This window comes from Passer montanus, unplaced genomic scaffold (genome assembly GCF_014805655.1).
Source record: "Passer montanus isolate IOZ18808 unplaced genomic scaffold, ASM1480565v1 scaffold135, whole genome shotgun sequence".
NCBI classification, from domain to species: Eukaryota; Metazoa; Chordata; class Aves; order Passeriformes; family Passeridae; genus Passer; species Passer montanus.
In genome coordinates, this window is record NW_024360386.1 from 518,160 (window position 1) to 533,319 (window position 15,160).

Consider the following 15,160-nt stretch of genomic DNA (forward strand, 5'->3'; position numbering starts at 1 on the left):
TACTCAGGCATTTAAAACCTCCACATTTTCCCCATAGATTCCACATAATTGCTGGGTTTACACTATTTACCTTTTCTTAAGAGCTTTTCCTTCAGTCAAACCCAACAGACCCTTAAATACTTTTGTAAAATGACCTTTATTCATGGAACTAAAGAATTATTTGGGTTGGAAAGGACCTTAAAGCCCATGCAGATCCACCCCCTGCCATGGCAGAGACAGCTTCCACCATCCCAGGCTGCTCCAAGCTCCATCCAGCCTGGCCTTGGACACTTCCAGGGATCCAGGGGAATTCCAACCCAGCCAGGAATTCCTTCCCAATATCCCATCCAAATATTAATTGATGTAACCATAGCAGCTTCAGGAGGTTCTCTGTTAGGGAAATATTTCATTCCTCTTTGGAGGAGTTTCCTTGCTGCTGTTTCTGACCATCCATCTGTGAGTCCAGAAATCAATGGGAAACCCTTCAGAGGGGTTTCCATAATGCACAATGGAACCTCCTTTCCCAACAGGAGATCCTGCAGCCTGTGGTTTATGGCCCTCTAATGCCAGGCAGTAATTTCATTTAGTGCTTTCCCAAAAGTGCCAACAGAGCATTAGGGGAGTGGAACAAGCACAGCTGATCAATACAGAGACCGTGCTCACCCTCAGATTAATCCAAGAAATGGACTTGGTTGGCTTCAAGGAAGTGGCTGTGTTCTCTCAAGGACAGAGTTGAGAGCAGGTTTTCAAAAATCCCCCTTGAATGGGGAGGGAAAAGAGTGTGACTGAGGGGCAGGAGATGTGTCTCACAGGGCTTCCATATGGTTGGCAATGTACAGAATCCTTTGGAACATTCAAATAAGGAATAATACCTGGATTTTGGTCACTGATGGCGTGACTCTGGGGAAAAATACACAATTCAAAAGCTCTTTATCATGGGTTTAGGGAGTTCCCCCATTGAAATAGCTTTAAATACATTGACAGAATTTATGCAGTGATGCCAGAGCAGCCCATTCCTTTCTCTCTTCACCTGTATATAAGAGTTCACTTTAAAATCACTTGTGAATAAAGGCACAGCAAGGTTTACTGTGGTTTTTTTTTTTTAGTTAATTCAGACTCTCTTGTATTGATTTATCAATTCACACCAGGAGTTTGGGCATTTTAATCGAGCTCTGGTTTAGTTGGACCTAAATCATCACTGCTGGGAGTTGTCTACAGAGAACATCCCTGCTGTTTCTGTGTTCCCTGTCCCAATACAGACCTTGCCATGCTCCCTCCATGTGCAGCAGTTTGTGGTTGCACATTTTGATGCCTGACACGCCTTTGAAGCACGTGCTGATCTCAGCAGAGGGGGGATTAAGGGAAAATCCTCCTCCGTAAGAGTCTGCAGAAGTTTGAACTTGGAGATCATAAAGTGTGCAAGCACCTGGGAATGCATTTAAATTCTGGTTTAGATTTCACAGATTCAGATAATGAATGAAAGGAGGAAGAGATGTTTTATATAGGTACATGCTGTAAAATCAAGGTGACTTAACAGTCTCTTTATTTTAGCACCACGTCTTCAGTGATTGTCAAGAAATCAATTCCCTGGAGGAGCAGCGTCTGTGCTTTGTGTTTCATTTCCCTGATGGAGGAAAATCAGCAAAATGAGAATCAGAATCACAGAGTGGGCTGGGTTGGGAAGGACCTTGAGGATCACCCACTTCCAACCCCATTTCATGGGCAGGGACACCTTCCACTATCCCAGGGTGCTCCAATTCCCATCCAACCCAGCCTTGGACCCTGGCAGGAATGGGGGTGATGCCTTGAGAAGGCTGAACTAGAACAGAGCTAAAGAATAAAGCAGGGATTGATGGAAAGGATCTCCTCCATGGATGCACCTTGGGCAGCACCAGAGCCCAGCCAGGGCTGCACCCAAGATGAACCCAAATGGTCCCAAAATGAACCCAGGATGAACCCAAATGGTCCCAAGATGAACCCAAATGGTCCCAAAATGCACCCAAGATGAACCCAAATGGTCCCAAAATGAACCCAAGATGAACCCAAATGGTCCCAAAATGAACCCAAGATGACCCCAAATGGTCCCAAAATGCACGAGCGCTGCCGGGGTCTCTCCCTGGGCTCAGCTCTGCTCCATGTGCACATTGCAGTTCAGTGTCCAAGCCCAGTGCAGCCCCTGCACTCCCATCCTTGTTTTTCTCTCTGCAGCCCACGGGGTTTGTGCTCCTGGGCTGGCATTGGGATCATTTGTCCTTGGTGCCCAGCTCAGCAGGAATTGTTTTGTCTCCCTGCTCTGTGCACAGAGCTCACCATCCCATAATAAGAGGCTCAGACCCACACACTTAAGCAGCACAGAATGTGAAAAAATGTAAAAGATAAACTCTGAGGCATCAGGAGCAGCCCTGAGCAATCAGTGCCAGGACCTCCCCACCCTCACAGGGAAGAATTCTTTCAAGGCCTGGTTGGACAGGGCTTGGAGCACCCTGGAAGTTGTCCCTGACCCTGGCAGGGGGTGGAACTGGATGTGCTTTGTCCCAACCCAAACTGATTCAATAATGATAATAAAAAAATAATACAAGTTTTTTGTCTTTCCTGAGGTGTTTTTAGGAGGAAACCCTGAAGCTGTTCTCTGTTCCCACAGGAGATACGAGTCCCACCCCATCTGTGGGGAGCTGCAGGATAAAATCCTCCAGTGCTACCGGGAACATGCCCAGGAGACCCTGAGCTGCTCTGCCCTGGCCAGCCAGTACCTGCACTGTGTCAATCATGCCAAACAGGTGAGCTGCACCTATTCTCACTAAAAAATGATGGAATGATGAGCAGAGGAATTTCCAATTAGTCTTTCCTCCACACCTAAGCATTTCCCAGTGTGTGTGTTCCCAGAACTCTGTGGAGACCACTCAGAGTTGATTTAAATGCTCAGGTTTCCATCTCTTCCCCTGGGAAGCTGTTGTTTAGTGTAGCAGCTCTTGCTGTTGGCAGATGTTTCCTGTTATCTACAATTTTAACAGTAAAACAAGGGGATTAAAATACCTGTTAGCCTTTGCCATAAATATGAGAAACTTATGGATGTCTCAAACTATGTTGGTGACCACTTGGAATTCTTGATTTCTTCTGTCTTGTGTTGTGCAAGGCTCTAAAATTGCCCTTTACCTGCTCTTGCCATCCTCCCTTCCAGTTTTGTGGGTATGGATGCCACTGCTAATTAAAATCTGTATGCTTTATTAGTGCAGCATGAAGGGAAATGACAGTAATAGGTAAATCATTAAATTAAAAGAAGCCACAATTTCTCAGTTTTTCTCTTTTTCATCAGCTTGCATTTTTCAAATACAGAAATGCATATATTGACCTCAGTTGTGTTCTTAAACAAACCTGGTACTGTGCTCACAGCCCACATGCAGGATGTGTAAAAAGTGCTTAAATCAGTCTGTTGATCTTTATTTCTGCCCAAATCTGTGAGTTAATATTTGAGCACGTGAGGACACCCATCTTCATGTGACAGTGGAGACCTGGCGAGCACGGCTGGTGTTTGATCATGGTAATCACCTTCCCTGGGCTTAACTCTGCCTGGGCAGAAAATCCCTGAGACTTTGCCTCTGATCCTTCTCCGTGACCTTTTGCTGTAAAATGCTGCAGCCTCGAGCTGGTATTCCCAAAGATCTGCTGGAATTAACGCTGCTCGTTGTTCCTCAGTCACTGAGAGCTCCCTGTCCCTTCCAGTTCAATTCCTCTATTCTGTTCTTTATTGGTATTTGTTCCTCCAGCCCTGGAAGTGTCCAAGGCCAGCTGGGAGCACTCTGGGATGGTGAAAGGTGTCCCTTCCCATGGCAGGGGTGGCACTGGATGGGCTTTAAGGTCCCTTCCAACCCAAATCACTCCATGATTCCATGAAACACGTTTGCTCTTTCTCATCAGGAATTTCTGCTGGACACAGACAATGTTAATTGATTAAATTCCCACAAATCCTTCTGAAACCACTCTTGGCTCTTCATAGAGCACCTGGAAACAATTCAGCTGTTACACACTTCATGGGCTGCCCACCTGCAGGGTGTGGATTGCCTGAGCTTCCTTTTGTTTCCGCATTTGTTCTTCCTTATCCAAACCCTTCTGTGAATTCCATGATTTCTCTTCCTGCCCATTTTGGAATGCACCAGTCTCCTTTTTTTATGGAAAGTCCAGTGAATAACATGAAAATCATAGAATCATTAAGGTTCTTAAGCCCATCCAGTCCAGTTGTGCCTCAGCTCTGCCAAGGCCACCACGGACCCTGTCCCCAAGTGCCACATCCACATGGCTTTGAAATCCCCCCAGGAATGGGGACTCCAGCCCTGCCCTGGCTAAACAAGCCCTTGAGTGAAGAAATCTTCCACAATATCCAACCTCAACCTCCCCAGGTGCAACTTGAGGCCGTTTCCTCTTGTTCTGTCACTTGTAGCCCTGTTTTGGTTTGTTCTGTAATGGATTTCCCCATGGCCCTGCAGCATCTGCAGCACTAATTTACTGCATGTTAATTTTTTAAAATTATTTTTTAAATTCACCAGAAAAAAATGGATTAATTACTTAGACATGTTTAAGCTCTAACTCAAGTTTGTATCTGATAGGGATTTCTTCAGAAGACTCTGATGGGGATGAATTAATTCATATTCAGAAGGTGCAGGAAAAGCAAATTGCATAAATATGAGCATTAGGTTTTTGAACCCTTTTAAACACCTTTTTTTTCTTGTTGAAGATCTTCATCCAAGCCTGTCAAGTAGTTAAAAGTGTTTCCTAAATGTTTCTTATTCTGTTTCACACATGCTGAATTCAAGATGAGAATTCAGAGAGGCTTCTCTCATGATAACAGAGAAGGAGAAGCCTTTTATGATGGAAATATTTGCAAGCAGGAGCAATTGTTTTTCATAATGAACTCCAGCCCATCCTCCTCGTGCTGCAGCTGTAACTGTAATTATTTTTACTCACTGTTTGCCCACATGTCCAGACAGTTCCTTTGAAATAATTCCTAAATGCTGCTATAAAATAACTTCAAAATTACCTTCTCTGTGCGCTTGGTTGGGAGCCAGAGGAAGGGGATAAATGGCAGATTCAGAAATGAAAAAGTTAACTGACACTGGCTACAAGAAACAAAGGAAGAAGAAAATTTGCTAGAGGGAATAGAGCAAGATATTGAAAAGCAAATAAGTGAACTAATCCGATTTCCTGGCGGTGAGTCTGGGCACTTGTGCTCGAGCTGAGCACACTCTGTGCTTTTCATAAATTGAATTTATTGACTCCTCTTTCTTTCCTATCTTGCTTATAATTATCTCCCCCTCTCTTCTGTGTGCTCCTTATTTCTCATGCTGTCTGTAATCTCATGTCTCTATCTGTCCTTTTCTCCCCTCTTTAGAAAAGCCCAGAGAGTTGTTAATTCAGAGGGGTTTGACACATTGTTGTATCTTCCCTTGAAATCTCTTCCCAAAGTCATGAGAAGCTGGGGGAGATAAATTAAACTCTGTTATTAATGTTTGCATGTTATTATAATGATAATGCCAGTAATGGAGAGGAAAACTTAACCTAATGGAGCCATTAAGGGGAAGATATTTGGATTGTGTCTGGCATTTATTTATGCTGAAGTAACTCCAGCCAGACCATCCATGGCTTTTTATTCCTTTTTCCTGGTTTTCCAGCCATGGATATGGACCTTAACTGTTAAAATACACATTTTGGGGATGTTTTTCTTCATTTTTCCCCCTCCTGGGCTACAAGAAGTTCTGATTCTTACATAAAAACACAACCAGTCCATGGTTTAACAAATCTGTGCAATCATTTCCTGTTAAAGCATTGAATTCCAGGAGGATTCAGGTCTCTGCAGGCAGGTGAGGTTTAAGAGTACTTAAAATAACAATATCAGCAGCTGCTGGTGCCTGGCAGCCTGGCTACAAAATGTTATCTTTAGCCTTGGATAAAGTGTAAATAAATAGTGTAACCACTATTTTAATTTGTTGGATCAAGTGGGTCCTTAATTATGCATCCTAAATAAAATAAAACCAGGATTTTAGCCTCCAGTATTTTTACTTGATGATGAGGCTAAAATTTACTTGATAAACTTGATACCAATTTCCAGTGTAAGAGAAAAATACATGGAATTTATGTATCTGGAAACACTCAATTGAAATGCAATAAAAAGACCTCATCATTTAACACTGCCCTCACTGAAGGAAGTTTATGATGGACCAGCTTCCCTCCATGGGGTTATGCTAAAAAAAAAAGCATTAATTTTAAAAGGCAAGGAAAAAAAATGCATTAATTTAAAAAGGGACCAGCTTCCTTCTATGGGGTTAGGTTAAAAAAAAAAGGAAATATTTTAAATGCATTATTTTAAAAAGGCAAGAAAAACCACTAAAAAAATGCCAAAATGTAGATAAAACCAAAGTAAGGCTTGGAATACCCCATTAATATAAAGGTGAAATTTTGTGAAATTCTGAAGGGCAGAAATATGGATATGATGAACAAATATCTGCAATTTCTTTCTTTAGGACAGTAAACAAAAGCAGCCCATTTTTCTCAGATCCCTTGGGAATTTCCTCTCTTATCCTGTGCAGTGTTAATTCAACATAAAGTTAATATTCAGCTCAGAGATGGCATGGAGTGAATCTGTAATTCTTGTGCAAAAAGGAATTTTCCAGGTAGAGGAGCCTTCCTGAGCTTTCCAGAAATGCCCATGGGGGTGCCATGGATTGGAGGTTTTGGCAACAGGTGAAATTTCCCCAGATTTTTGTTTGTAAATGCACCCAAAGAGCACAAAGCTGACTTCTTTTATTCCATCAGCATCTTCTTCTCCTCTGTGGATTCTGGAGGATTTTGTGGGCACAAGGACAGTCACCACCTGTTTGTGTGGGTGCCTTGGAGAATTTTAAAGCCAGAATTGTCATGGTTGGAAAATACCTCCAGGATCATGGAATCCAAGCATTCCCAGCACTGCCAAGGCCACCACTGACCATGTCCCCAAGTGCCACATCCACACTTCAAAGGGAAAGGGCTTCAAATCCCTCCAGGAATGGGGACTCCAGCCCTGTCCCCTGGGCAGCTGTGCCAGGCTGGACAATCCTTTTGGGAAAGACATTTTTCCTAAAATCCAGTCTAAGTGCAGCTCTTAACCCTTGCAGAACTGGATGGAATAGCAAAGGGTTATTTTTAGGAATAATTTGAGAATTTGGTGGAAACCAAACCTGATACGGTTTTAATTCCCTTTATTGTTAATTTTCCCTAATTTTCAATGCAGTCCAGACTTCCCAGCTGTGTAGTGTTGCTCAGACACTTGAATCAGTTTGGAGCATTTCAATGTTTAAATTTGGGTTTGTTCCTGACATAAAGCCTCAGAATTATCATTCTACCATTTCCTACCATTTATTGCAAGGAGACTCATAATTAGTCCTTACTCATTGGATGGGTTTTGTAGGCAAGAAGAATGGTTTGGGTTGGAAGGGGCCTTAAAGATCATCTCATTCCATCCCCTGCCATGGGCAGGGACACCTCCCACTGTCCCAGGCTGCTCCAAGCCCTGTCCAACCTGGAACATTTCCAGGGACAGGAAACCTGGTCCAGTAAAAAGAAATAAATTATTTTTAAGGTGCTTTCCAAGCCAAACCATTCCATGCTCTGTGGTTCTGTAATGAAGGCCAAGATGAGTGCAACATGTTCAGTCTGTTGGGGTTTTGATTCTGACTCAGCACCCGGGAAGGAGCCAGGCAAGGGATTCTCAGTGCTGGATGTTTCCAGGATATTTTTTCTCAAGAGTTTAATTGCTGGGAATGGGATTTTTCTTATTGTAAGGTCAGGTGTTTTAATTTCCTTTAATAGCCACAGCACTAAAGCCATGAAAGCAAGAGGGGAGGTGAAAATGGATCATTAGTGAGACTCTTCAGGCCTCCAAACCTCTGCCTTGTGAGTTCTCAAACTGCTTCATTCTCCTTCTCTGACTTGTCTCTGGCATGATGTGTTTATCAACAACATTTTATTCTGCGTTTTTAGTTTAAAAAACTGCACATCCTAGGAAGGAATTGAAGCCAAAATTCAGAAGACATTTTTCCTAAAATCCAGTCTAAGTGCAGCTCTTAATCCTTGCAGAACTGGATGGAATAGCAAAGGGTTATTTTTAGGAATAATTTGAGAATTTGGTTGAAACCAAACCTGATACGGTTTTAATTCCCTTTATTGTTAATTTTCCCTAATTTTCAATGCAGTCCAGACTTCCCAGCTGTGTAGTGTTGCTCAGACACTTGAATCTGTTTGGAGCATGTTTAAATGTTTAAATTTGGGTTTGTTCCTGACATAAAGCCTCAGAATTATCATTCTACCATTTCCTACCATTTATTGCAAGGAGACTCATAATTAGTCCTTACTCATTGGATGGGTTTTGTAGGCAAGAAGAATGGTTTGGGTTGGAAGGGGCCTTAAAGATCATCTAATTCCATCCCCTGCCATGGGCAGGGACACCTCCCACTGTCCCAGGCTGCTCCAAGCCCTGTCCAACCTGGAACATTTCCAGGGACAGGAAACCTGGTCCAGTGAAAATAATTAAATTATTTTAAGGTCCTTTCCAAGCCAACCATTCCATGCTCTGTGGTTCTGTAATGAAGGCCAGGATGAGTGCAACATGTTCAGTCTGTTGGGGTTTTGATTCTGACTCAGCACCCGGGAAGGAGCCAGGCAAGGGATTCTCAGTGCTGGATGTTTCCAGGATATTTTTTCTCAAGAGTTTAATTGCTGGGAATGGGATTTTTCTTATTGTAAGGTCAGGTGTTTTAATTTCCTTTAATAGCCACAGCACTAAAGCCATGAAAGCAAGAGGGGAGGTGAAAATGGATCATTAGTGAGACTCTTCAGGCCTCCAAACCTCTGCCTTGTGAGTTCTCAAACTGCTTCATTCTCCTTCTCTGACTTGTCTCTGGCATGATGTGTTTATCAACAACATTTTATTCTGCGTTTTTAGTTTAAAAAACTGCACATCCTAGGAAGGAATTGAAGCCAAAATTCAGAATAACTTTGAGTTACTGAAATATGTGGTTTTCCCTCTCTCTTCCCTCCCCTCTGGTGGTTTTTGCAGCAGAGAATGCTTGGGAGAGGAGGATAAAGGCATTGTCCCAATCAAGCACAAGACCATCAACTAATTTCAGCAGAAGAGCTTTTTTTTTCTCCCCAAGAACGACCCAGCAGCCCATTTGCAGGGCAGCCCAATAAAGAGAAGAAGTGGAAGAGCCATTTGAAGGGCAGCATCCTCAGGGCTCAATCAGCAGGAGCACTTGGAAAGCCAGAGCTGGATCTTGTTCCATCAGAGCTCGCGCGTCCGAGGCCGCTGCTCCGCCGCATCAAAGCCCACTTACTGGTGATTGAAGGAAGGGAAAGAAAAGAGCCTTTCTCTGACCTCAGACAGGGGAAATATCCTTCAAATGCTGCTGTTTCACTGTAGGATCTCCTCAGAAAGGTCTCTCTGTCAGGAGCAGGGGGTGTAACCCTTGCAGCGCCGGGACGCGGCCGTTCCTCGGGAGCAGCCCCCGCTCCCGGTGTCAGAGTTCTCCTCTCAGTGTAGAATTGTAAATTGTGCTTTAACTTATTTCCCAAATGGCCTGGCTCGATGAAGTCTCTCTCTGCAGGCCTTCTGCTGGAATGATGTTTGTGACCCAAGGCTTCGGGTGCTCCATGGCCTTTGTTTCCATGGGATGGTTCTGTTGTGCTCCTCGCTCGTATCAAGTCCTGACGAAAATGCCTCGCTCTGTACCAACAATAAATCTATTTTATGCACAAGATTGATGCTGCAGTCTGTCTCCTTTCCCACTCCTCGGGCGTGGATGGTGTTCCCTCTGCTGTGTCAATCACGCCTTGCCAGCAGATGTTGTTGCTGAAGCTTTCAAGCACAGACTTTCATGCACAACCAGCCCTGGTGTCAGGAACGGGGCTGGGATTGAGCTGTTTCCCATCACAGCCACCTAAAAGGATCCCACGTGATGGGAGTGTTGTGATTTATCCACCACCACTTCCCTCCTTGGGAAACGCTTGTGAATGGAGCAGCACAAGCTCTTGCTGCCTGGAGAGGGTGTGGGTTCCCCATCCCTGGAGTGTCCCAGGCCAGGCTGGATGGGGCTTGGAGCAACCTGGGGTAGTGGAAGGTGTCCCTGCCCATGGGAGAGGGTTGGAATGACAGTGTCAAAGCATTCTGGGATTCTGTGAATGGACAGAAACCCCCTAAAATCTCCAAACCAGCTTTGTGCAAGCACCCAGTGTCCTTTAATTCTTTTATTTCAGGTAAAAACTGCCACACTCCTTGTCCCAAGCCATCTTAGAAAGGACTTTTTACACAATAGTGAAAGTAATGATGTCAAATGAGCAGCGAGTCTGGAGCCTTCTGCTGCTTATTTACCTGTTCTCCCTCTCTAATTGGCTGTGTTTGAACCTCATCCTGCTGAACAACTGCGGGTGCACCTGTGGATCTCATTTATTATTCATGCAAAATATTACCAGTGACTTTCCTAATTATCAAGATGCTTTGTGAGCACTGTTTAATTAAGGATTTTTTTTTAATGCTACCCAGAGAAGCTGGGATTTTTTTATTTTTTTTTTACATGCCAAGCAACTGTAATGTTGGTGGGAGGGGAGGATCCTGGAGTTCAACATCAGGTGCCAGGTAAACTGCTCAGGAGAAACAACAGGGACATAAGCACCGTGTTTACACGGTGACTTGCTGTAGTGTTTACAAATCAGCTAACTCACAAATCCTTCTCTCTAATGTTCTCTTTTGTAACAGAGAGCCAAGAAGTTGGCAGAGCCAGCCTTGCCAGACTCAGAATTGGCAGCAAAACACAGCATAGAGGAAAAGCAGACGTTTTTCAGGCCAGATGATGCTGTAAAATCAGGGGAAGAGCTGTGTCGGGAAGGAAGGTCTCTGTTATGCCAAATGTTTATTGGTTTCTCATCCTGACAGCCTTGAGCAGTGAGAGTCAGCCTTGCCTGCTTTGTTCCAACTGTGTTTGAGGTGTTGTGTTCTTTAAACATCTTCTGTGGCATCAGGGGTGGCATCTGCAGCCTGTGGGGCTTGGGCTTGGGTGAGGACTTTGAAAATGGCTCTGGTGGTGGTGTGGGCTTCAGAACTGTCCTTGGTGTGGGCTTTAAAACTGTCCACAATGTGGGATTTACAACTGTCCTTGGTGTGGGCTTCAGAACTGTCCTTGGTGAGGTTTTTAGAACTGTCCTTGGTGTGGAGTTTAGAACTGTCCTTGGTGTGGATTTTAGAACTACCCATGGTGTAGACTTCTGAACTGTCCATGGTGTGGGATTTACAACTGTCCTTGGTGTGGGCTTCAGAACTGTCCGTGGTGAGGTTTTTAGAACTGTCCATGGTGTAAACTTTAGAACTGTCCTTGGTGTGGTTTTCAGAGCTGTCCATGGTGCCAACAACCCTTGTCTTTAAAGCAGAGCAGTAATTCTGGATGTTTCTGGTGTTTCACCACCACCACCTCTGCTTATGCCACCTACACCTTCTCCTAGAAGTGTCATTATTGTGGGCTTCAGAACTGTCCATGGTGAGATTTTTAGAGGTGTCCTTGGTGTGGATTTTAGAACTGTCCATGGTGTGGACTTCTGAACTGTCCTTGGTGTGGACTTTAGAACTATCCTTATTGTGGGCTTCAGAGCTGTCCATGCTGAGGTTTTTAGAGCTGTCCTTGGTGTGGTTTTCAGAGCTGTCCATGGTGCCAACAACCTTTGTCTTTAAAGCAGAGCAGTAATTCTGGATGTTTCTGGTGTTTCACCACCACCACCTCTGCTTATGCCACCTACACCTTCTCCTTTTGTGTACCTGCATCCCTGTCCTGCTGTAGGTGTTTGATTTTTTTGCCTCTCCCCACTTGCTGCTGTGGGTGCTGAAATATTAAAATCTTGGAAGTTTCCTTTTTGGCATGGAAAACCTATGGAGAGGTTTCCCTCCTGTTCATGATTTTAGGATTCTGTGACCTTTTTCAGCACCTGCAGATCCCAAACCAACAGCAGCTGTTGGTGACAGCAGGACAGAGCAAGGCCAGCCTCTTTCACCAGCAGCCGGGACTGAGAGAGTGGAGAAGTGCCAGAATTTTTGTCCAGGGTGTCAAATGTGATTTGCAGGACTCACAAGTCTTGGTTTGTCCCATGCCAGGTGACAGCAGGCTGTGGCTCCCTGCCCATGCTCAGTCCTGTTCCATCAGGAGCTGGGCGCTGCAGGCAAAAGCAGACAAGGATTTAGATTTGGGCACAAACAGCTGCAGATGTGGATTTTGTGACCTGGTCAGCCCATAATTTGTGGTGGTTTGTGCTGAGCTGACACTCTGGGAGTCGGCTGGGGACACAAAGAGGCGATGTGGGAGGAGAAAGCAGGCGAGGTCCTGCAGCCAGGAGGGTCCTGTCTGTGCTCAGCCTCTTCCCACAAAACCCTCTGGGGCCATGGCCAGCACTGGTGACACCACTCGTGTTCCTGTTCCAGCACTGCCTCCTGAGGAGCTGGGGCTGTTCCAGTGTCACAGCAGAGCTCAGGACAGCAGAGAGTGACCCCAGGGCAGGATTCACCTGGAGGTGAGGCACTCCCTGCTGCTTTCACTCTGTGTTGGCTCTGTCACCTCCCTGGCTGCTCTCACAAGTGTCAGACAGGGCCTGGCACCAAGGGCATCCCTGGTTTGACCATCAGCCTCTGCCCCTCCCTGGGGAGGAGGGACAGGACCTGAGCTCAGCCATGGTGTGAGGGGGACCTGGCTCCTCAAGGCCTTGAGAGAGGCAGCAAGATTCCAGGGGAACGTGGGGCACTGAGCCAGGGCTCCTCTGCAAGAATGTCAGCTCCATGTGAACAAAGACACTGGGTAATTAGAGAGGTAATTAGTTTGGTAATTACTAAGGTAATTAGTTTGATTCTCTCTCAAGCCAGTAACTGCTGGGAAGTGCTGGAGGGAGCACCTTGAGTTTCAGGCTGCAGCACCCCCCGAGGTTAACCCTTCACCCCCTGCATGGCAAGCTGCAGCTGCCCTTGGTGGAAATGGGGTGGGAAATTTTGGAGGGAAAACAACCCTAAACCCCCAGTTTGTCAGAGGTTTTGTGCCCAAAAACTTCTGAGCCACCTTCTGATGGCACCCAGGAGAGCTTGTGCCATGGTCAGGGCAGGATTTGAGGCAGCTCACCCAGCAGTGCTGTGTTTATTGCAAGGTTTTATATTTGCTCAGGAAAGCTGGGGACACCTTTTGGGTGGGAACTCTTCCTGGGGAGCTGCTTGGCAGTGTCCCAGTGCCACTGCTGAGGCTGATCCCTCCTCCTTGTGTTGGATCCCTCCCATCCCTTCACCCTGGGGCTGCTTTGCTGCTTCAGCTGAGGCATTCCCTGAATCCCAGACTGGTTTGGGTGGGAAGGAACCTTCCAGATCATCTCATCCCATGGGCAGGGACACCTTCCACTAGGCCAGGCTGCTCCAAGCCCCATCCAGCCTGGCCTTAGAGCCATTTCCAGCTTGGAGTGCAGCTCAGCACCTGCAGGTGAGTTTTTCTGCCTGTGTCCCATGAAACCAGGCATTTTCTGCTCAGGAAAACCATCCCTCCCTCCTCACCACGTCCTGTGGGTGGGCAGGGCAGTGCAGCTGTCCCAGTGATCCCAAAATGAAGATCAAGCTGCCAGTGCTCATTTGGGAGGCTGGAGCTGCAGGAAGTGGATTAATTCCCCAGCAAACTGCAAACGAAGCAGATTCTTCCTCGTGTTCATCTGTTGCTGATACAGAAATAGCAGGGCTGGGAGGGACTTGGCACATGCTGGAGTCCACTATTCCATAAAAACTGACAGAAGAAATTCACAGGTTCCTTCAGCTCCTTGCCACGTTGTTCACAAGTTTGGTCGTGGTGGAGGGATCAGATCTGCAAAAGGTTCATGGGTGAAGTGTAGTGGAGGCAAGGAGATGAAAGTCCATTAATAGATGAAATATTTTTGCCAGACATGAGAGTTCACGGGATCTCTCTCCTGTTTCCTATGTCAGGGAGTGAGAATTTTTTCTCCCCCCTTCTCAGTTTTAATATTATTAACACTTGGCCTGCTTTGTAAAGGTCAAAATCAGCTTGAATGTCTTCTAATCTGACTCCTGGTGAAAAGCAGGCAAACAAGAAATCTATCCCAGAGCTGCCTTTACACAGCAGAGCCTGATGAAGGAGTTTGCAGCATTGAGTGGGGTCTGGCTGACAGCCAGGGCGTGTTTGAGGGCAGGGAAAGGACTCTGAGCTCTGGTTTGCTGAAAGTCCCACTCCTGGAATTGGACAGGTAAATGAAACCTCTGCTTTTGCCTGAAAAAATTACCTTTGCCACAAGAAATCTGTGATCCAGCTGCAGGAGCAGAGGAAAGGAGCAGAGCAGGAGAGATTTGTGGTTTTACACTGTAGAAGTTGATCCTGTTTGGGGAATAATGTGAAGTGCTGGGAATGGGGCACTGAGTGAGGCTGGAACAGGTAGGTAGAACTGATTTAGAAAGAAAATGAATTTTTTAAGCATCAAACAGAAGGGAAATCTCCCAGCTCGTGTGCCTTGGTCCCAGTTTGGTCTCAGAGGAACAGCAAGGGAATGTTGTGGCAAACGAGTGCCTGAATTCTTTGTTCCTGCAGGTCTGGGGGGAAATTTCTGGAGAGAGGAGGTGGGAGAGAGACAGAAAGGATATTAAATATCCTCCAGTAAAACCAGAGCTGGCTGTGATCCACTCCAGGCCCTCAGGAGCGGGTATTTTCCTGGGAAGCACCGTGAGGTTGGGATGTGCCTGTGATCAGAATCATTCCCTCCAGCAGTGAACTCCGTGTGCTCCTTGCATGCCAAGTGCACCCTCAGGGAGTGTCCCTGTGAGTCACAGCCAGCCTGGCCTTGCTCTGGGGTTTGTTTTTCTTCAAATGGAAGGATTTTAGTCTGACGTGGCAGCGCTTTGGGGGGTTTGAGCAAAGCTGTTACCAAGGAACCAGAGAGAGAGTGAAACCCGTGTGTGACATCAAAGCTCGGTGACTCAGGGCTCCCACAGAGCCCCTGCCCTTCTCTGGGCTCCTCCCAATGCCTCTGGGATCTGCTGGCCTTCCAGGTCCTTCCCTTCTGCTGCCCAGCGAGGCTGGAGCTTCCTGCAGCTCCCAGGGGACTCCCTGCTCAAGGTGAGGTCATGGAATTGTTAAGGTTGGAAAAG

At 45.9% G+C, this 15,160-nt stretch overlaps 1 protein-coding gene across 2 annotated transcripts in view; it reads left to right on the top strand.

The window, feature by feature from the left end:
- CHCHD3 (coiled-coil-helix-coiled-coil-helix domain containing 3) overlaps positions 1 to 9,761 on the top strand; it is a 128,804-nt gene extending 119,043 nt beyond the window's left edge. For both annotated transcript variants that reach the window (XM_039699484.1, XM_039699482.1), the window contains exons 7-8: positions 2,621 to 2,756; positions 9,062 to 9,761. In XM_039699484.1, the coding sequence (XP_039555418.1) occupies positions 2,621 to 2,756; positions 9,062 to 9,088 (163 nt within the window). In that variant the 3' untranslated portion in view covers positions 9,089 to 9,761. The remainder of the gene's footprint in view (positions 1 to 2,620; positions 2,757 to 9,061) is intronic.
- Positions 9,762 to 15,160: the final 5,399 nt, after the last annotated feature.